The sequence below is a fragment of the Ranitomeya imitator genome, chromosome 2 (genome assembly GCF_032444005.1).
Source record: "Ranitomeya imitator isolate aRanImi1 chromosome 2, aRanImi1.pri, whole genome shotgun sequence".
NCBI classification, from domain to species: domain Eukaryota; kingdom Metazoa; phylum Chordata; class Amphibia; order Anura; family Dendrobatidae; genus Ranitomeya; species Ranitomeya imitator.
Window position 1 is genome coordinate 26,985,630 of NC_091283.1, and position 20,181 is coordinate 27,005,810.

The window sequence follows — 20,181 nt, forward strand, 5'->3', positions numbered from 1 at the left end:
AATTCCACAAATGAGCATTTTCACTTCTTTAAAACGTATCAAATGTTTAGAAATTCTACTGTGCCTCATAATTTGGAACAGTGCATTGTGAGTTTTTATTCATTTTGGAGATTAGACTGTTATCATTGGGAGGTTTCTTCAATAAAATTTGATGTATAATCTAACGGGTGATGACTTTTATTAGACTGACTGTCATTTGAACCGACCATTTAGGAAAATCTGAGAAAAATGTCATTTGCATAATAATTTGAAACATGGTGTAATTATAAGCACACCGTTTGCAGCAGTGTAAAATGCCCAGAACCTCCCTTGTGATCAGAAGCTTTCTCCCCTGAATCCTGTTGCTTAGCGTCTCATCGTTGGTCACGTATATGATGAAATCTGGTTTTACTTTTTTATTTCAGACACCAGAACTAGCAACGATTCTATGTTACATACAAGCTCAGAGCGTAGGATACAAGGGGAAATGTAGTAAAAACGGACAATGCATATTGGTAAACTCTCATTAATACAGTATTCATACATTAGTGTTGTGGCGTCATTGGACCACGAGCGTTCCGATTCCTAAAAGTGGGTGACGTCACCCAAGAGCTACAGGGAGATCTAATCTAAAACCATAGTATTTATGTGCCGACTCATCAGTGGTTGACGTTCCCATGCTAACACTTCCTGTTCTGGAAATCCAGTGTTATTATAGGGATGAAAGTTTCATATAATCCAGAATCCGGATGTTATTTGTCCTTTAATAACACTGCGGTCCAGAAGTGTTGTCAAAGGGAGATTGTTTTTTCACTGTAGGAAGGGCAATGTAACCCCTCGTTTCGATTAAAAAATTACTTTGACATTCTTTTTTGTAATATAGACCACCAAGGTGGGAAAAAAAATGACTAGAGGGCCTCAGATACGACTGAAGAAGATCCATCCAGACCGTTTTCTGTTCTGCATTTAAGAAACGATCCTAAAAGGGTAAAAACATTGGACTTTTTCCGAGGAAAATTACCCTTAATTTACAAGCATCCACTCTGGATGTTGTCGCCAGGTATAATGGCGGCTGCTCAATCCATAATCTGCTTTACAGTACTTGACAAGTATGTAATGTATCTAAGCACACAAGACCTGTATCACCTCCGCACTACTGTATCAGGTTCACAACCTTTTCTTTAAGTGTGCCGACGCCATGGATGGTCATAATGTCTGGATCCTTCTGCTCCTGTCACACATTCCCTTTCTGGTCACTCTGCCTTAGTCATCCCCTTAGCACTCCTATATGTAAATTAACATGTAGCAGGTTATCCAGACATTTCTGGAAACAGCCAGTCCATGCACCTGTAAGGGGAGATTTCTGCAAATTCAAAGAGAAGGGGGAACATAAAATATTTCTGCAACAAAAAAACGATCTGTGACTATAGCCTCAACCGTGTGACTAGTCCTGACAGCCCCGAGAGTTATGGCGCTGCCAATGAGTGGAGGAACTGATCACCATGTACCGGGCATTACTACAGGACCTGCTCCTATGTGTTCATTATATGGCACATTTATTACATAAAACAATTGCTACGATCTACATAAAATGCTACAATAAAGCACAAAAGGTGAGGAATGAGGAGATCGATCGCTTGATTCAGGGTGGAATTGTCTTCATGGGGTGTAGGACCATCTTTGTAACAAAGATGTGGTCGTAGCAGTTGTCACTTCCCGTCCCCTGCTCCTTCATCTTTCAGTGTAGCTCAGAATGGGGCAACACTGAATATAGGAGACACCGTATTTCACATGAGGCTGAGAATCTAGAATCTGCACTCCATCCTGAGGCGTGAGGACGACATTCATAAAAAAAAAAAAAAAAAAATTAATTGGGGTTTTCCAATAAAAGTCTTAAAAATGTCCGTCTCATCCCTGGCACCTACATCTGTGTTAAGTACTAGGATTCTGATTCTGCTATTCTTTCCACTAACTTCCATCAAAGTTCCATAAACAGCTCTGAACTCCCATAGAGATGGAGATAACCGAGCATTGCAGCAACCTCTCCACTCTCAGTGGTGGTAATACGGGTCCCAGTGGTGGAATCTGCTCCAATCAGTTATATCTAAGATTGGGAAGGGAGGGGGGGTTCCCAGTTAATATCTTTACCAGGAGTTGTTTTTCTACATTTACAGCCTAAATGTAAGACTTCAATTACCTCCCTCAATACCACCTCTTCGTGAAGGTTTATCTTTTTGGGGTGATAGGTTATTGCAGGTAACACATTCTCCGACCCTGTAGACACAGACAATGACGTACATCATGGCGACAGGTGTATATGTACACAAAGACTCGGAGTGATATCTGCTGCCCATAGGTGGATGCTCCTGCCAGTTTCTGAGTGGATTAGACCCACTGACATGGATTCAGTGAAATATTTGGGCCATTATTTATGGGATCACCTCTTTCTTGTCGTAATGAGTAATTCAGTAACAAGCCCAACTATGGACTGTCAGGAGGTCTTCGTCAACCATGCTTTTCAGGATGCTAATCTAACAAGACAGATCTGAATTTCAAAAGTCCCCTGTAAAACAGTATAAAGACAAAAAAAGTGATGATATATAAGAATATACCACAAAAACAAACATTCAGGTAGACCTCCAGCAAGCACAGTCCAAACGAGGGCAGCACTCAATGCTCGGCCGTCTCCAGGCTACAATAGTACAAATCAAGGACTATCTCCTGGTATTGGGGGGGTGGGAAGGGTGTATTTATTCTGGTAAGGTCCAGAAAATGTAACTATTATCAGTCTCTAGAACAGAAGGCCCCTGTTTGTTTATCTCCATTTGCAGGGTTTGGGGTTTCTTTGTAAGTCCAACAGGCTCCGGCCCACCTCTGTCCTTTGCAAACTTCCTTGTGCTTCAGGAAGCAACTTTCCACCCTGAATTTCCGTCCACAGTCTTCACAAGAGAAGAGGTTTCCTCCGTGCGTCTTCATGTGTTCAGTGAGATGATGCTTCAGCTTGAACTTCTTGTGGCAGACAGAACAGCCAAATGGGCGCAGACTGAAGGTCAGCATGATATGGCGGTCACGTTTAGGCTTTACAGCAAACCGCTTTCCGCACAAGCAGCCAAACCTTTTCCCATCTGGCGTAGCCATGAGCTTTACAGGGGCGTGAATAGTTTGAGCCTGAAGAGCTTGAGATACAATCTCATTTCCATGAAGGTCCACAGGTTTGGAAATAGTGAAGGAAGTTGGTTCAGACACACCGTAAAGTTTCCGAGGGATACAGAGCGACATATCCGTAGATGAAGGTGATAACGTGGAAGGAATGACGTAACTCAGCTCTGATTGATACTCGGCCGGCATCTCCGTGATTTCAAAAGCCTTCATATAACCCCCATCCTCATCAGTCCGCTCCTGCTTGATGTAGATGATTTTGGGGCTTTCGGGCGATGACGAGGAAGAAGGGAGAGCATACGAGCAATTAGCGGCTAGAGAATCAACCAAAACATGTACATCACTCTTGATGTCATCGTCCTCCTCTTCTTCTTCGTCCTCCTCTTCCTCAGAAACACGAACCTTCATTACTTCATCAGAGCAACCTAACCTAATCGTTGGCGGTAGTGGCGGTAGGTCATCTCGCGGCAATTGAAAGCTGCTGCTCGGAGACTGACTCTCACTGGCACGGCTTGACCAAGTCTGCGGGACATATGATTTCCGCTCCTTGAGGATCTCAGAGCATCGGTCTACTACTTGCCACATCTGTAGTCCACTGGCCACCAGCAGATGTGATGGCAGTGCCTCCATTTCAAGGCACAGTCTCCCAGAGTAAATAAGTTGCAAAAGGTTCTCAAAAGCATCAGGCTGTATGACACTGGGCAGAATCAGACAGCTGGTGTCATTCAAGAGCAGCTTGTCGTGGAAGTAAGGGGAAGATGCAGCCAAGACAGTTTTGTGAGCCTGGAAGACACGATCCTGGACCTGGACAGAGAGATCACAAAACTTCCCCTCCAGTCGCTGCTTGTTCAGTGTGTCCAGGAGGACAGAGCTGTAATGTGGGAAGTCCAGCTGCACGCTCTCAGTCCCCGACATGGTGATGGTCTACAAGGCATGGAGAAGAGACAGTGAGTTAAGTGTTATGCAGATGAGACTGGTGTGATAGGTTCTGCAGGGTTCATTATATTAACATTATGTAATGATCCCAAACATCAGATGAACACTGGTCAATTGTTTATCACAGATTTTACCAGAAAAGCCAACACCTGAGGCAAATCTGCATGTAACATGTGCAGATATATTGCAGAAAATTATGAAGATTTGACAAGACACCATCTCCTACATGTGTTATTATAGAAGCTGTGGCCCCATGTATCAGAATATGGCCACCAGGCGATTATCCCCTCATTCCTGAGACGCTCCACTGGAAGAAATAGATCAGCACCCCCTGCTTAATTATCTATGCGTTCATCATAAATTCACACCGTTCCCATAATTCCCTATAGAATATAATGGGGAGTCTGTATTTTCTTCAGTTTAGAAGAAAAAAAGTCTATTTTCTCCAGGGCTGTGGAGTCAGTGTCGATATAAAATGGATCGACTGACTCCTAAAATATATAATACATTGGGTACAGTAGTACAATGCAGGATGTGAGATAAACGTTTTCATAATAATTTGGGAAAGTTATGAAATGTCCTATAAATGTCTGTTCTGTTCCTGATCTAAGGATCTCGGCTTTTAGAGGAGATGAATCTGTGCTGCTCTTTATGTAAATGCTCAGTAGCGACAAGGGATGTGGAGTCAGAGTCTGAGTCGTGGAGTCAGAGGTCAGTGAAATTGAGGAGTCGGGGGTTTGGCTTACTCGATTTTCTCCCAGAAACAGTGCCACTTCTGTCTGTGACTGCTACTGAAGCTCAGCCTCAGTCTAAAGGTACCGTCACACTCAGCGACGCTGCAGCGATATAGACAACGAGCCGATCGCTGCAGCGTCGCTGTTTAGGTCGCTGTTTAGGTCGCTGTAGAGACATCAAACACAGCAACACCAGAACGATGCAGGAGCGATCCAGTGACGTACTTATCGTTCTCGCTGGTTGTTGGCTCCATGTAAAAACATTGCTGGCGTTGTTGCTTTTGCTGTCAAACATGACGATACACGCCGACCTGACGACCAAATAAAGTTCTGGACTTTTAGCTCTGACCAGCGATGGCACAGTGGGATCCAGATCGCTGCTGCATGTCAAACACAACGAGATCGCTATCCAGGACGCTGCAACGTCACGGATCGTTGTCGTTCTCGTTGTAAAGTTGCTGAGTGTGAAGGTACCTTGGTCTGGGGGAAAATGTGTGTAAATGGGTTAGTAACTGGCTTAGTGATAGAAAGCAGAGGGTGGTTATAAATGGTATAGTCTCTAACTGGGTCGCTGTGACCAGTGGGGTACCGCAGGGGTCAGTATTGGGACCTGTTCTCTTCAACATATTCATTAATGATCTGGTAGAAGGTTTACACAGTAAAATATCGATATTTGCAGATGATACAAAACTATGTAAAGCAGTTAATACAAGAGAAGATAGTATTCTGCTACAGATGGATCTGGATAAGTTGGAAACTTGGGCTGAAAGGTGGCAGATGAGGTTTAACAATGATAAATGTAAGGTTATACACATGGGAAGAGGGAATCAATATCACCATTACACACTGAACGGGAAACCACTGGGTAAATCTGACAGGGAGAAGGACTTGGGGATCCTAGTTAATGATAAACTTACCTGGAGCAGCCAGTGCCAGGCAGCAGCTGCCAAGGCAAACAGGATCATGGGGTGCATTAAAAGAGGTCTGGATACACATGATGAGAGCATTATACTGCCTCTGTACAAATCCCTAGTTAGACCGCACATGGAGTACTGTGTCCAGTTTTGGGCACCGGTGCTCAGGAAGGATATAATGGAACTAGAGGGAGTACAAAGGAGGGCAACAAAATTAATAAAGGGGATGGGAGAACTACAATACCCAGATAGATTAGCGAAATTAGGATTATTTAGTCTAGAAAAAAGACGACTGAGGGGCGATCTAATAACCATGTATAAGTATATAAGGGGACAATACAAATATCTCGCTGAGGATCTGTTTATACCAAGGAAGGTGACGGGCACAAGGGGGCATTCTTTGCGTCTGGAGGAGAGGTTTTTCCACCAACATAGAAGAGGATTCTTTACTGTTAGGGCAGTGAGAATCTGGAATTGCTTGCCTGAGGAGGTGGTGATGGCGAACTCAGTCGAGGGGTTCAAGAGAGGCCTGGATGTCTTCCTGGAGCAGAACAATATTGTATCATACAATTATTAGGTTCTGTAGAAGGACGTAGATCTGGGTATTTATTATAATGGAATATAGGCTGAACTGGATGGACAAATGTCTTTTTTCGGCCTTACTAACTATGTTACTATGTTACTATGTTACCTTAATGGGAAATACAACCCTTTATGCACCCCTGTAATGGGGGACAATAACCTCATCAATTGGCGGACAACTTTTCAGATTTTTCTAGACTAAAAACCTAATAGGATATTCTCATCTTCATAGATAGTTTGTAGGATTGAGCTGGCACTTCTCGATATGACCATTTATAAACATTTGCAGCCATTTTTGAGACATTAACATTTTTGTTTAGTTTGGTACCTAGGAGACCAACCACCGCTCTGTTTAGCATGTTAGCACTGCACTGAAGCTGGCAGGATTTAAGAAGCAACAGTGTGATCCAAAAATCCTGGCCAGTTTCAAATCAGTGCTCACAACTTCAACAGAAAAGATCCTCTAAGCTCTGTGCATGTTCTACTGTCTAGCAGCAGTGGTCGGTGTCCAAGGAAACAAACAGTAAACATAACTGTTAAAATCTCAAGAACGGCTTAAAATTTTAATAAGCAGTAAATTTCCAAATGGCCTGTACTTACAAGAACGATCCAATGTAGCCATCTATGAAGGTGGGAATAAGCCTTTAAAGAGGTTGTACCAAATTGATATGTTATCCCATATTCTAGCATTGGGAATAATGTATTCATTTCTGAGGCTCTGAATCCTGGGACCCCACTGGTCCTGAGAACAGGGCTCTGAAGAACCCCATCTGCACAGAGCAATGTCAAGTATAAGCACTTCCGCTCTATACTTAAGCGCCGACAATAGGCGGGTCCTCAATTCCACTATCTCCCAAAAAGAATGAATGGAACGGACGCCCGGTGATCAGAGTCATTAGGACGGGGGACGACCTATAATCTTGGCAAAAACCCTTTAACCCCATCTGCTCCTACATCAGCGCATGGAAAGGACGCCATGCTCTCTACACACAATTAAGTCAGAAATGTGACCATGATGCATAAATATTCACACCCGGTGGGGGAATCTAATACACAGAAATGAGCAGAGCTAGAGATACAGTCCTGTAAACTTCCATACATGAGGGCAAGTCAAAAATTATTTGCACTCCAGTTATATAAAAGCTTCTGCTGGCCGCACTGTTTTATCAGGGCTTTCTATATGAGGCCACTGTCTTACCGCTCACTGCTCTATAGGGTAACGGAGCACAGGGAATAAAACGTTGCAATGCCGAGCGGCTTTCAGGCCTGAACAAAAGTTACAAAACCCTGCAAAACTGATCTGGAGGAGAAAAGCTGCAGGAGGGACGGAATTAGCCAGTGCTTCGAGTCAGGTGACGGCGACTAAGGCAGACTTGGATACAAAAGGCCAGGGAGCCAAAACAGAAGAGGATTGGGCGCCAATGGAAGTGACAGCTGGTCCTGCTGCAGCAGCCGTGACAGTGTACCACAGCTTTGTGTACCAGCATGACCCAGACGATGGTCAAGCATTGAAGACCAGAGCTGCGCCAGTCGATTCCCAGACTTCACATGTTGACGGTCAAGCACCGAAGACCCGAACGACGCTGGTCAAGGCTCACGACCCGAATGCCGGTCAACAGCAGAGGACCAGCCCCCCATGGATATGGACTAGGGAGACACTCGTCGGTGGTCAAGTACTCAAGAGGCGCTGAGGATATCCGTCCAGAGTGCCGTGCCTGGACCAGTGATCAGAAGAGACTTGTGGGACGGGCCCCGAGTATATCCGGATTCCACATTGTACATTAACCAATATATTCCTGCTTATATAATTGTTTTGCCATTGCTTCTGTGAATACTGTGTCTGTACAATACGCCTCTAATCTTTTGTTCATATTATTCTGTTAAGCAAATAAAAGTAGATTATTGTTCTGCCTGTATCTCCACTGTTGCATAGTTCACCTGCTTACAATTTGGTGTAGTCGGCAGGATGCAACCTTCTAGTGCAAAAATGGCGGAACAGTGTGAAAACTGTTCCACAAGGGGAAGTATTCCCCTGGGTCCATGCTCAATAACCTCCCAACGTTCACGGGGACTAATTTACAATTGTGGGATTGAGTGGAGAGACTGTGGAGCATGTCACATATGTATCCCCTGGCCCCCACCATACAGGCAGAGCTGACCCACGACTGTGAGGAACGACAGACACTTATGTACCGACAGCTGAAAGACTGACACTGTAGAGACGGGGGTAAAATCTTAAGAGGACATGCATGGTGACACTACTGGCCTTGACAACTTACAGATGCGCCTATTCCCACGGGTTCAAGAGGTGGGCGAGACTGTAGCGCAGTATGTCAACACCTTGCATGAAGCGACGGCCCATATCACCAAGACGACCCAAGAAGAATACTGGGGGCTGAGGCCTTTCTACGAAGTGTTGCGTGACCAGTTAGTTGCTGGCCTGAAATATTCCCATTTGAGACATGCCCTGAAAGAGCGGCGACGGACTAATCATGACATGAGTTTTCTGGAGGTTGGAGCTAAAGCTCGAGTGTCTGAGAAAGAGAAGCGCCTCCGCTATCGGGTGTGGTTCCCAAGTGGCCCCAACCTCAAAAACAGCTAGCAGGGAATCTGACAGGGCCCAAGAATTGCGTCAGGAAGTCAGAGATATCCAAGGGTAATTATGCAGTATAAATGGAGCCCCTGGCAACCGTCAAAAGCACAACCCCACCGAAGTCGGTACAGGGGAAGGGATCAAGGAGATTATTCTTCCCCACCTGTCCTGTCGTCTCAAGCCTGGTCGGAAGAACGTAGAGTTGGAGTGTTGGGCCTGTGGCAGCCGGGAACATATGCCTACACTGCCCGAGCAGAGCTGCATCTAGGTCACTCTCTATCTTCGAACTAGTCACGGAAAAAGTGAACACGCTCCTTGCATCTTCAAACCCTACTACTTGCGCCAGTGACCCTATTCCCTCACATCTCCAGCAGTCTATTTCCCCAGCTGTCACCACTCACCTAACAAAACAATTCAACCTCTCTCTAATCCGGTATCTTTTCCCCAGCTAAACATGCCAGCATACATCTATTACTTAAATAATCATCTCTCGACCAAAACTGTGCCGTTAACTATAGACCTGCCTCTAATCTTCCCTTCATCTCTAAACTCCTGGAACGCTTTGTCCACTCTAGTCTAAACCGCTATCTCTCAGATAACTCTCTTCTTGACCCTCTACAATCCAATTTCCGTTTTTTACACTCTACTAAAACTGCCGTCACTAAAGTCTCTAATGATCTACTAACGGCTATATCTATAGGTCACTACTCCATGCCGATTCTCCTGGATCTCTGCAGAATTCGACACTGTGGATCACAAGTTCTTCCGCACTATGCTACACTACATCAGCCTCAAGGATACGTTGTCTCCTGGTTCTCCTCCTACCTCTGACCACTCCGTCACAGTATCTTTTGCTTTTCCCTTTACGGTCGTGGTTCTTCAAAAATCAGTTCTAGTCCCCCTCCTCCTCTCCTTGCATTCTGCCCCTATTGGTACAACAATCAGTAGATTCGGTTTCCAGTGCCATCTCTATGCTGATAACACCCAATTATACACATCTTTCCTGATATCACCCCTACATAACACCAGTGATTGTCTTACTGCTGTCTCTAACATCATATCCTCCCTCTATCTGAAACTTTCAAAAACTGATCTCCTTGTGATTCCCCCCCCCCTCCAATAACCTGCTTTTGCCATTTCCATTTGTAGTACTCTAACATTATTCCCCAGCAACAAGCTAGCCGTTTTGTGGTCATACTTAATTCACATCTTTCATTCACCCCCCCACATCCGATCATTGGCTCGCTGATGTCATCTACATCTCAAAAACATTTCTAGAATTCGATCTTTTCTCACTTTCGACTCTGCAAAAACTCTGTTGCTCTTATTCATTCTCTGGACTATTGTAACTCTCTACTAATCGGTCTCGCTCTTACTAAACGCTCCCCTTTCCAATCAGTCCTGAATGCAGCAGTCAGGATCATATTCCTAGCCAACCGTTACACAGATGCCTTTTCTCTGTGCCAGTCATTGCACTCCGCTACAGAGTTCAATAGAAACGTATCACTCTCACCCACAAAGCGCTCCACGTTTCACCACCACTCTATCGCTCTTCACTCGTCTATCTACCACCCTACCTGTGCCCTCTGTTCTGCTAATGATTTAAGATTAACATCCTTAATAATCAGAACCTCCCACTGCCGTCTCCAAGACTTCTCGCGTGCTGCACCAATTCTCTGGAATACAAGCAATTATAACCATTCTCCTTTTGTGTCCCCCCTTTTTCCTCAAATTGTAGATTGCGAGCAACAGGGCCATCACTCCTCCTGGTATTGGTTGATTTATGTGATTATTGTTATTCTGTAATGCCTTTATTGTCTGTACGAGTCCCCACTAAAATGTAAAGTGCTGCGGAATATGTTGGCACTATAGAAATAATTATTATTACCGATCAAAAGCCCAAAACACACACATGCGGATGCGCTGTCCCAGCTTAGCAGGTCCGAAGGGAGACACAGATAAAGATCTCGAGGGTGACTAGACAGATTTTAAGCGGTTTGCAGCCGCCGTAGTGACTGCCCAAAAAGCGGAAGGAGAGTGTGTTCAACTGCAGCAGTCTGTTACCGAGCTTGCGGAGATAAGAAAGTAGGTCGTCCTGGGACAAAGGCCTAATCAGGAGTGTCCCTACCAGCAAGCACCTTACAGATATTTGGCCACTGGGAAAGGCTCTTCATAAAGAATGGCTTGCTGTACAGGAAGGTTCAACTGCCACAACAACTGGATGTCACCTGGCAAGTGGTGATCATTGGAGTGATGGCGGCCAGTCCCGCCAAGGAAGCTCATGAATGGGGTACCCACTTTGGTACTGAGATGACTTTCTGATGGCTACAATGGTTGGTGCAATGTCTATAGCTGCGCCAGACAAAAGTGCTGCCAGTGTGAATTAACCAAGCCCTCTGGAGCAGAGAGCCCCCATTGGAAGTATTGATGGTACATTGCCTGATAATCGGGACATCTTACAATGGTTAAGAGTACTGTTTAGTGATGACCGACCACTTCACCAAAGTTGGATCAGACGGCAGAAATGGCGGCCAGGGCAAGCTGTCCGGACTTCATTCATGTGTATGGATGTCCGAAGAGGATTAATTCAGACCAAGGGGCCCGCTTCAAAGGGAAGATAATAGAAGAAGTGCGCCACCTCTACGGCACTGATAAGTGCCCTACCACCTGCAGGGAAATGGAACTTTTGAACACTTCAACAGAACCCTGTTGCAGATGCTGTGGACTCTAGAGGAGATCAGAATATTAGATGGCAGAGTTCATTTCCAAGCTGGTATGGGTGTACAATAATCGGGTCCATGTGACCATTGGATACACGCCCTACACGTTATTATTCGGACGAAGTGACACAGAAATTCCTGAGTTAGAGCTAGATCTAGAGGACACGTACCTGGGAAGCAGGCCGAACACTTGGGTCCAAGGACATCGACAACGACTTCAGATGATGAGGTGACTGGTAGAGCAAAGACTCAGAGAGGTGGAGCACCCAGATAAAACCCCGACACAAGAGCCCTTTCGGACCAGGAATCAGGCGTTGAGATGGGCTAAGTGACCCAGAAGTAAGCTGGACCATCGATGGGAGGCGGTAACCTATCGAACTGAGATGGCCCAGTTTAAAAGATCCAACCTGAAGATGAAGAGGTGCTGTACAAGAATATCCTTTGGCCACACCTTTCCGAGATGGAGAAGGAAGAGAAAGCGGCTCCACTAGAAATTTCATCTGAAACCAATAAGGGGACATCGGCTGATGATGAAGATGGATGATGTGCCGATTGAACCACAAGGATTGACACCCTCACCCCTAACCAAGTTAGAGAACGGGTCAGGGGATAATACACACAGTGGGGTAGCTGAAACCCCAGGTCTCCAGGAACAACCTTTATCATAGGAACGGAGGACCGTGCGAGCCAATGTAGGCATTTCTCCTGATGGGTATGCGCAAGATGAGTTAGTCTGGGCACAAATTCAACAAAAGACCAGGAAATGTACACAGCTCTTAGCAGAAGTTGGGTTACCTATGAAGAAGCACTATTCATCTAGAGATTCTCCTTGCCCTAGGACTGGCGAGATAAAAGGAGGGAGGAATGTAGAACGGAGCACAGGGGATAAAACACTGTAATGCTGAGCAGCTTCCAGGCATGAAAAAAGTCCTTGTGGAACTGATCCGGAGGAGAGACTTTGCAGTGCTCCGAGTCAGGTGATGGCAAAAAAGCCAGACTTGGGTACAAAAGGCCAGCGCGCCAAAACAGAAGAGGAGTGGATGCCAATGGAAGGGACAGTTGGGCCTGCTGCAGCTCCAGTAGCCGTAACAGTTTATTGGAGCCGTGTGTACCAGCAAAGCCAGTCAAGATCCATTCTTCACCCGTTGACGATCAAGCACCGAAGACCCGAACAATGCCGGTCAACAGCCGAGGACCAGCCCCCATCGATACAGGCCAAGGAGACACTCATTGGCGGTCAAGAACCAAAGAAGTCCTGAGGATACCTGGCCAGAGACCCGAGCCTAAGCTGGTGATGGGAGGAGACGTGGACAGGTGTCACTTTCAGCAGGACGTGGGCAGAGATAGGGTTGCGATCCAGATGGGGTTTGGCTGACCCTAGAGCAACCCAGAGAAAACTGATAGACATTGTTAGGAAAACGTGCAGCTAGTTATACGGAGCAGCAACCCTTGTCAGGTCCAGGAAGCTGTGAATCTTCTTAGACTGTTCCCGCTAAGTACAGCCTTTACCACCCCCCCAACTAGAATTAGGTTGGACTGTAGACCCGGAATTTATCCTGAAATTCTGCATTGAAAACCAATATATTCCGGTTTATATAATACTTTTGCCATCGATTCTGTGAATACCGTGCCTGTATAATCTGCCTCTAATAATCTTTTATTCATATTATTGTTAAGCAAATAAAAGTAGATTGCTGTTCCACCTGTGTCTCCGCTGTTGCATATAGTTCACCTTCTTACAGCTCTGCAGGTGTGAATGTGTTACATTGGTTCATTTGTGACTAATGTGAGAAACAATGGCCACTACGCATTCATTTTGTTGTGGTCTGAGGGTGTATCTGGTTCCGATACTTATCAAAAACTGTGCACAATATAGAGAAAGTGTTTTGTCACAAAGAAGTGTGCATAAATGGATGGAGAAAGGGGCAAGCGCCAAAGTAGGAGTCAGATGCTCGTCCACCACTGAGCTGTGTGCGTGGATTCTGATAAACAGGCGACACTGGATCATATGGCAAAGAACAAAGACGAAGATTTATGTCTGATGAAAAGGTGACGACAGAAGTGCATTCCTGGCTCGCTCCTCACATTGGATAAAATATTGGAGCTTTGCTGACAGAAGGACAAAGTGTATTGGAAAGCAGAAGATTATGTTGAAAAATGATGGATTTCTCTTCACTGAATAATGGCGATTAAAAAAAAAAATCCTACAGTCAGAATGCGAATACATTTTGACTCGCCCTCGTATAAACCTACATAGTAATATAAATAAACCTGTATCACAATGTATATATATATATATTCATTGAAGCTTCTAGCAGTATTCTGCTGTAAAAAGTTCATGACAAACTGCAGCATTCACTGCACCAGAAATCTCACTCCAGCAGAGACTACAGTAGGATTTGTGGAGAGATGCACATAAGTGGACACCACTGGTCTGAAGCTCCCAATTCAGGAAGAGGCTCCTGCCATATGCTGTCGGGAACATCTGACTCCAGACTGACGTGAACATCGTCATTCTTCATCGAGCCCATAATGTTCAAGACATCTGGATTCCTCCAGCCTGGAGTCTGAGCCTTGTGCAGAAATCTCGTCACTTTCAGCCTCTGCTGATATCACTGAGGTTATTAATGGTCGTCTGAGGAATGTTCTGCTGCTGAGTGCACTCGGGTAAATCATCAAGATCCTCTGCTGGCAGCTCCAGTGTAATCACCGACCAATAATGTCCAGATGTGCTCAATAGGAGACAAGTCCGGACACAGTATTATTATTACTATTTTTAGTGCACCACTGTTGCACAGTGAACAAACTACCAATGGCAGACTGGTACAGTAAGGAGAGGGGTCCAGACCTTGCAGGCTTACAGTCTCTAGGAGCACCAGTAACATGTGGCTTTGAGGTGTGGTGTTGAAAAACGGCTACTGGGTCAGTCTGGAGAAATGGCAACTGGTTCGGTCAAATTGATATAATGCCAAGCTGTTAGTGCACCCTGGAATGAAGACGAGAGGCGTCCGGGAACTGGACACTATGTCACCCAACACCATAGTCCCAAGAGTAGGATGGGTGTGACGCCCCTCGTGAAGGCCTTTTCATGGCATTGTCCATGGCGTTTCCAGTCCACTCTCTGGCTGTTACTGTGACCAAGACAAAAGTGGGAATCATCGCTGAAATGGACAGACCACGATTCTAGCCTCTGAAGGCCACTTGGGCAACGCAATGGAGAGGCTTTCATGAGGGAATGTGTCTCAGGCGCTGTTCTTCATCACTACAACCCTCGACCGTTTGTTCCTCGCACTACAGTGAGCAGACTGCATGGCCTAAACCTGCTTCCATGGTTGCAGCTTCTCCGGACTTGTTTCCCATTGAGCACATCTGGACATTATTGGTTGGAGATTACAAGAGAGCTGTCTTGATAATTTCCTTCCTCAGACGACCATTGATAACTTCCGTGACAGCAGCTGAGGCTGGAGGTCCAGAGAAATCCATAGATTTTGTACATTTTGTTCTCATTTTCTATTACTTGGGGGGCTTTCACATTGCGCTTTGTTCATGGGTCCCTTTGAGGCATGCGTCCGACTCCCCCACCGTAAAGCGAGATTCGAATGTATGCGCCGACAGGGCCATAGACCATAATGGTGCCAGCATAGCATTGTGCGCTCTGCCGTGCTCTATACGCTCACTGAAGGCGCACACCCAGAGGCGGTCTAATATGTCCGTACGCCTCCAGCAGGTGTAGACTCATAAAAATGATGCGCCATTATAGTCTATGGCCCCGTAGGTGGTGCAACCCACGAACAGGTGCCGGGGTGCAATGTGAACAGGCCCTTACAGATCAGTGACATCTCCGTCCATCAGTGTAAGGAGCGCACATACAAACATATGCACACACACGATAGATATATACACACACTAGATATATATATCTACTATATAATTGTCAAAGGGTCACTTCCGTCTGTCTGTCTTTCTGTCATGGATATTCATTGGTCGCAGCCTCTGTCTGTCATGGAAATCCAAGTCGCTGATTGGTCGTGACAAAACGCCCACGACCATTGCCACGACTAATCAGCGACGGGCACAGTCCGGCGGCAAAATGGCCGCTCTTTTCTCCACGCTCCATACTCGCCTCCAGTCAGCCCTCACACAGGGTTAATGCCAGCGTTATGTCACGGTGTAACGCACTCCGTTAATGCAGCTATTAACCCTGTGTGACCAACTTTTTTACTATTGATGATGCCTATGCAGCATCAATAGTAAAAAGATCTAATGTTACAAATAATAATAATTTAAAAAAACCCGTTATTCTCACCCTCCGAAGTGCGCAGTGTCCTCGGCAGTGCAAGCGGCAGGTTCCGGTGCCAAGGATGCTATGCGAGAAGGACCTGCCATGACGTCACGGTCATGTGACCGCAACGTCATCACAGGTCCTGCGCTCATACCAAACCTGGGACCGGAAGCTGCCGCGTGCACCGCACACAGGCGCCAGGACTACAAGGGGCCCTCGGAAGGTGAGTATATATTTATTTTTTATTTTAAGTCTTTTTTAACCTGTTACATACGTGACTGGGCAATATACTATGTGTCTGGGCAGTATACTACGTGGCTCTGTGCTGTACACCACGTGTCAGGGCAATATACCACGTGGCTGGGCAATATACACTACGTGACTGGGCAATATACCACGTGGCTGGGCAATATACCACGTGGCTGGGCAATATACCACGTGGCTGGGCAATATACCACGTGGCTGGGCAATATACTACGTGGCTGGGCAATATACTACGTGGCTGGGCAATATACTACGTGGCTGGGCAATATACTACGTGGCTGGGCAATATACTACGTGACTGGGCAATATACTACGTCGCTGGGCAATATACTACGTGACTGGGCAATATACTACGTCGCTGTGCAATATACTACGTGGCTGGGCAATATACTACGTGACTGGGCAATATACCACGTGGCTGGGCAATATACCACGTGGCTGGGCAATATACTACGTGGCTGGGCAATATACTACGTGGCTGGGCAATATACTACGTGGCTGGGCAATATACTACGTGGCTGGGCAATATACTACGTGACTGGGCAATATACTACGTCGCTGGGCAATATACTACGTCGCTGTGCAATATACTACGTGACTGGGCAATATACTACATGACTGGGCAATATACTACATCGATGGGCAATATACTACGTGACTGGGCAATATACTACATGACTGGGCAATATACTACATCGATGGGCAATATACTACGTGACTGGGCAATATACTACGTGGCTGGGCAATATACTACGTGACTGGGCAATATACTACGTCGCTGTGCAATATACTACGTCGCTGTGCAATATACTACGTGACTGGGCAATATACTACATGACTGGGCAATATACTACATCGATGGGCAATATACTACGTGACTGGGCAATATACTACGTCGCTGTGCAATATACTACGTGACTGGGCAATATACTACGTGACTGGGCAATATACTACGTCGCTGTGCAATATACTATGTGACTGGGCAATATACTACGTGGCTGGGCAATATACTACGTGACTGGGCAATATACTACGTCGCTGTGCAATATACTACGTGACTGGGCAATATACTACGTCGCTGGGCAATATACTACGTGACTGGGCAATATACTACGTGACTGGGCAATATACTACGTGACTGGGCAATATACTACGTGGCTGGGCAATATACTACGTCGCTGGGCAATATACTACGTGGCTGGGCAATATACTACGTCGCTGTGCAATATACTACGTGACTGGGCAATATACTACGTGGCTGGACAATATACTACGTGACTGGGCAATATACTACGTGGCTGGGCAATATACTACGTGACTGGGCAATATACTACGTCGCTGGGCAATATACTACGTCGCTGGGCAATATACTACGTGACTGGGCAATATACTACGTGGCTGGACAATATACTACGTGACTGGGCAATATACTACGTGACTGGGCAATATACTACGTGACTGGGCAATATACTACGTCGCTGGGCAATATACTACGTCGCTGGGCAATATACTACGTAACTGGGCAATATACTACGTGACTGGGCAATATACTACGTCGCTGGGCAATATACTACGTGACTGGGCAATATACTACGTGACTGGGCAATATACTACGTGGCTGGGCAATATACTACGTCGCTGGGCAATATACTACGTGGCTGGGCAATATACTACGTGGCTGGGCAATATACTACGTCGCTGTGCAATATACTACGTGACTGGGCAATATACTACGTGGCTGGACAATATACTACGTGACTGGGCAATATACTACGTGGCTGGGCAATATACTACGTGACTGGGCAATATACTACGTCGCTGGGCAATATACTACGTCGCTGGGCAATATACTACGTGACTGGGCAATATACTACGTGACTGGGCAATATACTACGTGGCTGGGCAATATACTACGTGGCTGGACAATATACTACGTGACTGGGCAATATACTACGTGACTGGGCAATATACTACGTGACTGGGCAATATACTACGTCGCTGGGCAATATACTACGTCGCTGGGCAATATACTACGTAACTGGGCAATATACTACGTGACTGGGCAATATACTACGTCGCTGGGCAATATACTACGTGACTGGGCAATATACTACGTCGCTGTGCAATATACTACGTGGCTGGGCAATATACTACGTCGCTGGGCAATATACTACGTCGCTGGGCAATATACTACGTCGCTGGGCAATATACTACGTCGCTGGGCAATATACTACGTGGCTGGACAATATACTACGTGGCTGGGCAATATACTACGTGGCTGGGTAATATACTACGTGGCTGGACAATATACTACGTGGCTGGGCAATATACTACGTCGCTGGGCAATATACTACGTGACTGGGCAATATACTACGTCGCTGGGCAATATACTACGTGACTGGGCAATATACTATGTCGCTGTGCAATATACTACGTGGCTGGGCAATATACTACGTCGCTGGGCAATATACTACGTCGCTGGGCAATATACTACGTCGCTGGGCAATATACTACGTGACTGGGCAATATACTACGTCGCTGTGCAATATACTACGTGGACATGCATATTCTAGAATACCCGATGCGTTAGAATCGGGCCACCAGTATATATATATATATATATATACACACACAATACATGCACACACACATTCAACATTCAGTGTCAGACATTACAGCCCTCTCACTGGGCCCTCCCCGCAGTCCGGCTTCCCATACACACAGCTCATACACGTTACTGGCGGCCGTATCTACACACCGGGGCCCTGTATGGCGCCCTGTACCGCGCCCCGGCCTCGGTTACCTGCCTCTCCGCACTGCTCGGCTCTACACTGCGGCCGCCACGGGACACGGTCAGAAGGACGAACATGCGCTAACCCTGCGGCGCTGAGTGAACAGCTTGGCCCCTCCCCGGCAGCAGACACCAAGTGCGAGGACAAACGTAACCCACCCTGGGTTACACTCAGGTCACATGACCTGTGCTGCTTCCTGTCACATGACTTCCGTGTGACGTAAAAATATGACTGTGAAGCGCAGACTGCAGCGGGTATCTGTCACCGAGAGAGAAGTCCTGACCCGCAGGGCGGTAGGAAGAGATGGACGGCTTAGAAGAGCGGGTTACTCCTCATGTCATTGGCTGGAACGCAACACGTGACAACAGAGGTCGTCACTATGTATTGTGTAGAAAATCCGTGACCTACAGCTGCCAGGTCATCAACGTCATTATGTGCTGCGAGCCGTGTAACCAACCGGTGACACTGTGATGAGTGACACTGCGGAGCTGACCCTGTGACTGGTGGGGCCGAACCTGTGATGAGTGACACTGCGGAGCTGACCCTGTGATGAGTGACACTGCGGAGCTGACCCTGTGACGGGTGGGGCCGAACCTGTGATGAGTGACACTGCGGAGCTGACCCTGTGACGGGTGGGGCCGAACCTGTGATGAGTGACACTGCGGAGCTGACCCTGTGACTGGTGGGGCCGAACTTGTGATGAGTGACACTGCGGAGCTGACCCTGTGACTGGTGGGGCGGAACCTGTGATGAGTGACACTGCGGAGCTGACCCTGTGACGGGTGGGGCCGAACCTGTGATGAGTGACACTGCGGAGCTGACCCTGTGACGGGTGGGGCGGAACCTGTGATGAGTGACACTGCGGAGCTGACCCTGTGACTGGTGGGGCCGAACCTGTGATGAGTGACACTGCGGAGCTGACCCTGTGACTGGTGGGGCGGAACCTGTGACGGGTGGGGCCGAACCTGTGATGAGTGACACTGCGGAGCTGACCCTGTGACGGGTGGGGCCGAACCTGTGATGAGTGACACTGCGGAGCTGACCCTGTGACTGGTGGGGCCGAACCTGTGATGAGTGACACTGCGGAGCTGACCCTGTGACGGGTGGGGCGGAACCTGTGATGAGTGACACTGCGGAGCTGACCCTGTGACGGGTGGTGCGGAACCTGTGATGAGTGACACTGCGGAGCTGACCCTGTGACGGGTGGGGCGGAACCTGTGATGAGT

The 20,181-nt window shown here is 46.8% G+C and overlaps 1 protein-coding gene across 1 annotated transcript; it reads right to left on the reverse strand.

Moving 5' to 3' along the window:
• Nucleotides 1-380: 380 nt before the first annotated feature.
• Nucleotides 381-19,116, reverse strand: ZBTB9 (zinc finger and BTB domain containing 9). Its single transcript, XM_069746235.1, has 2 exons — nt 18,967-19,116; nt 381-4,062 (listed from the first exon to the last, which is right to left on the reverse strand). The coding sequence occupies exons 1-2, from the start codon at nt 19,030-19,032 to the stop codon at nt 2,764-2,766; spliced, it is 1,365 nt and encodes a 454-aa protein (XP_069602336.1). The 5' UTR covers nt 19,033-19,116; the 3' UTR covers nt 381-2,763.
• Between the last annotated feature and the right edge of the window lie 1,065 nt (nt 19,117-20,181).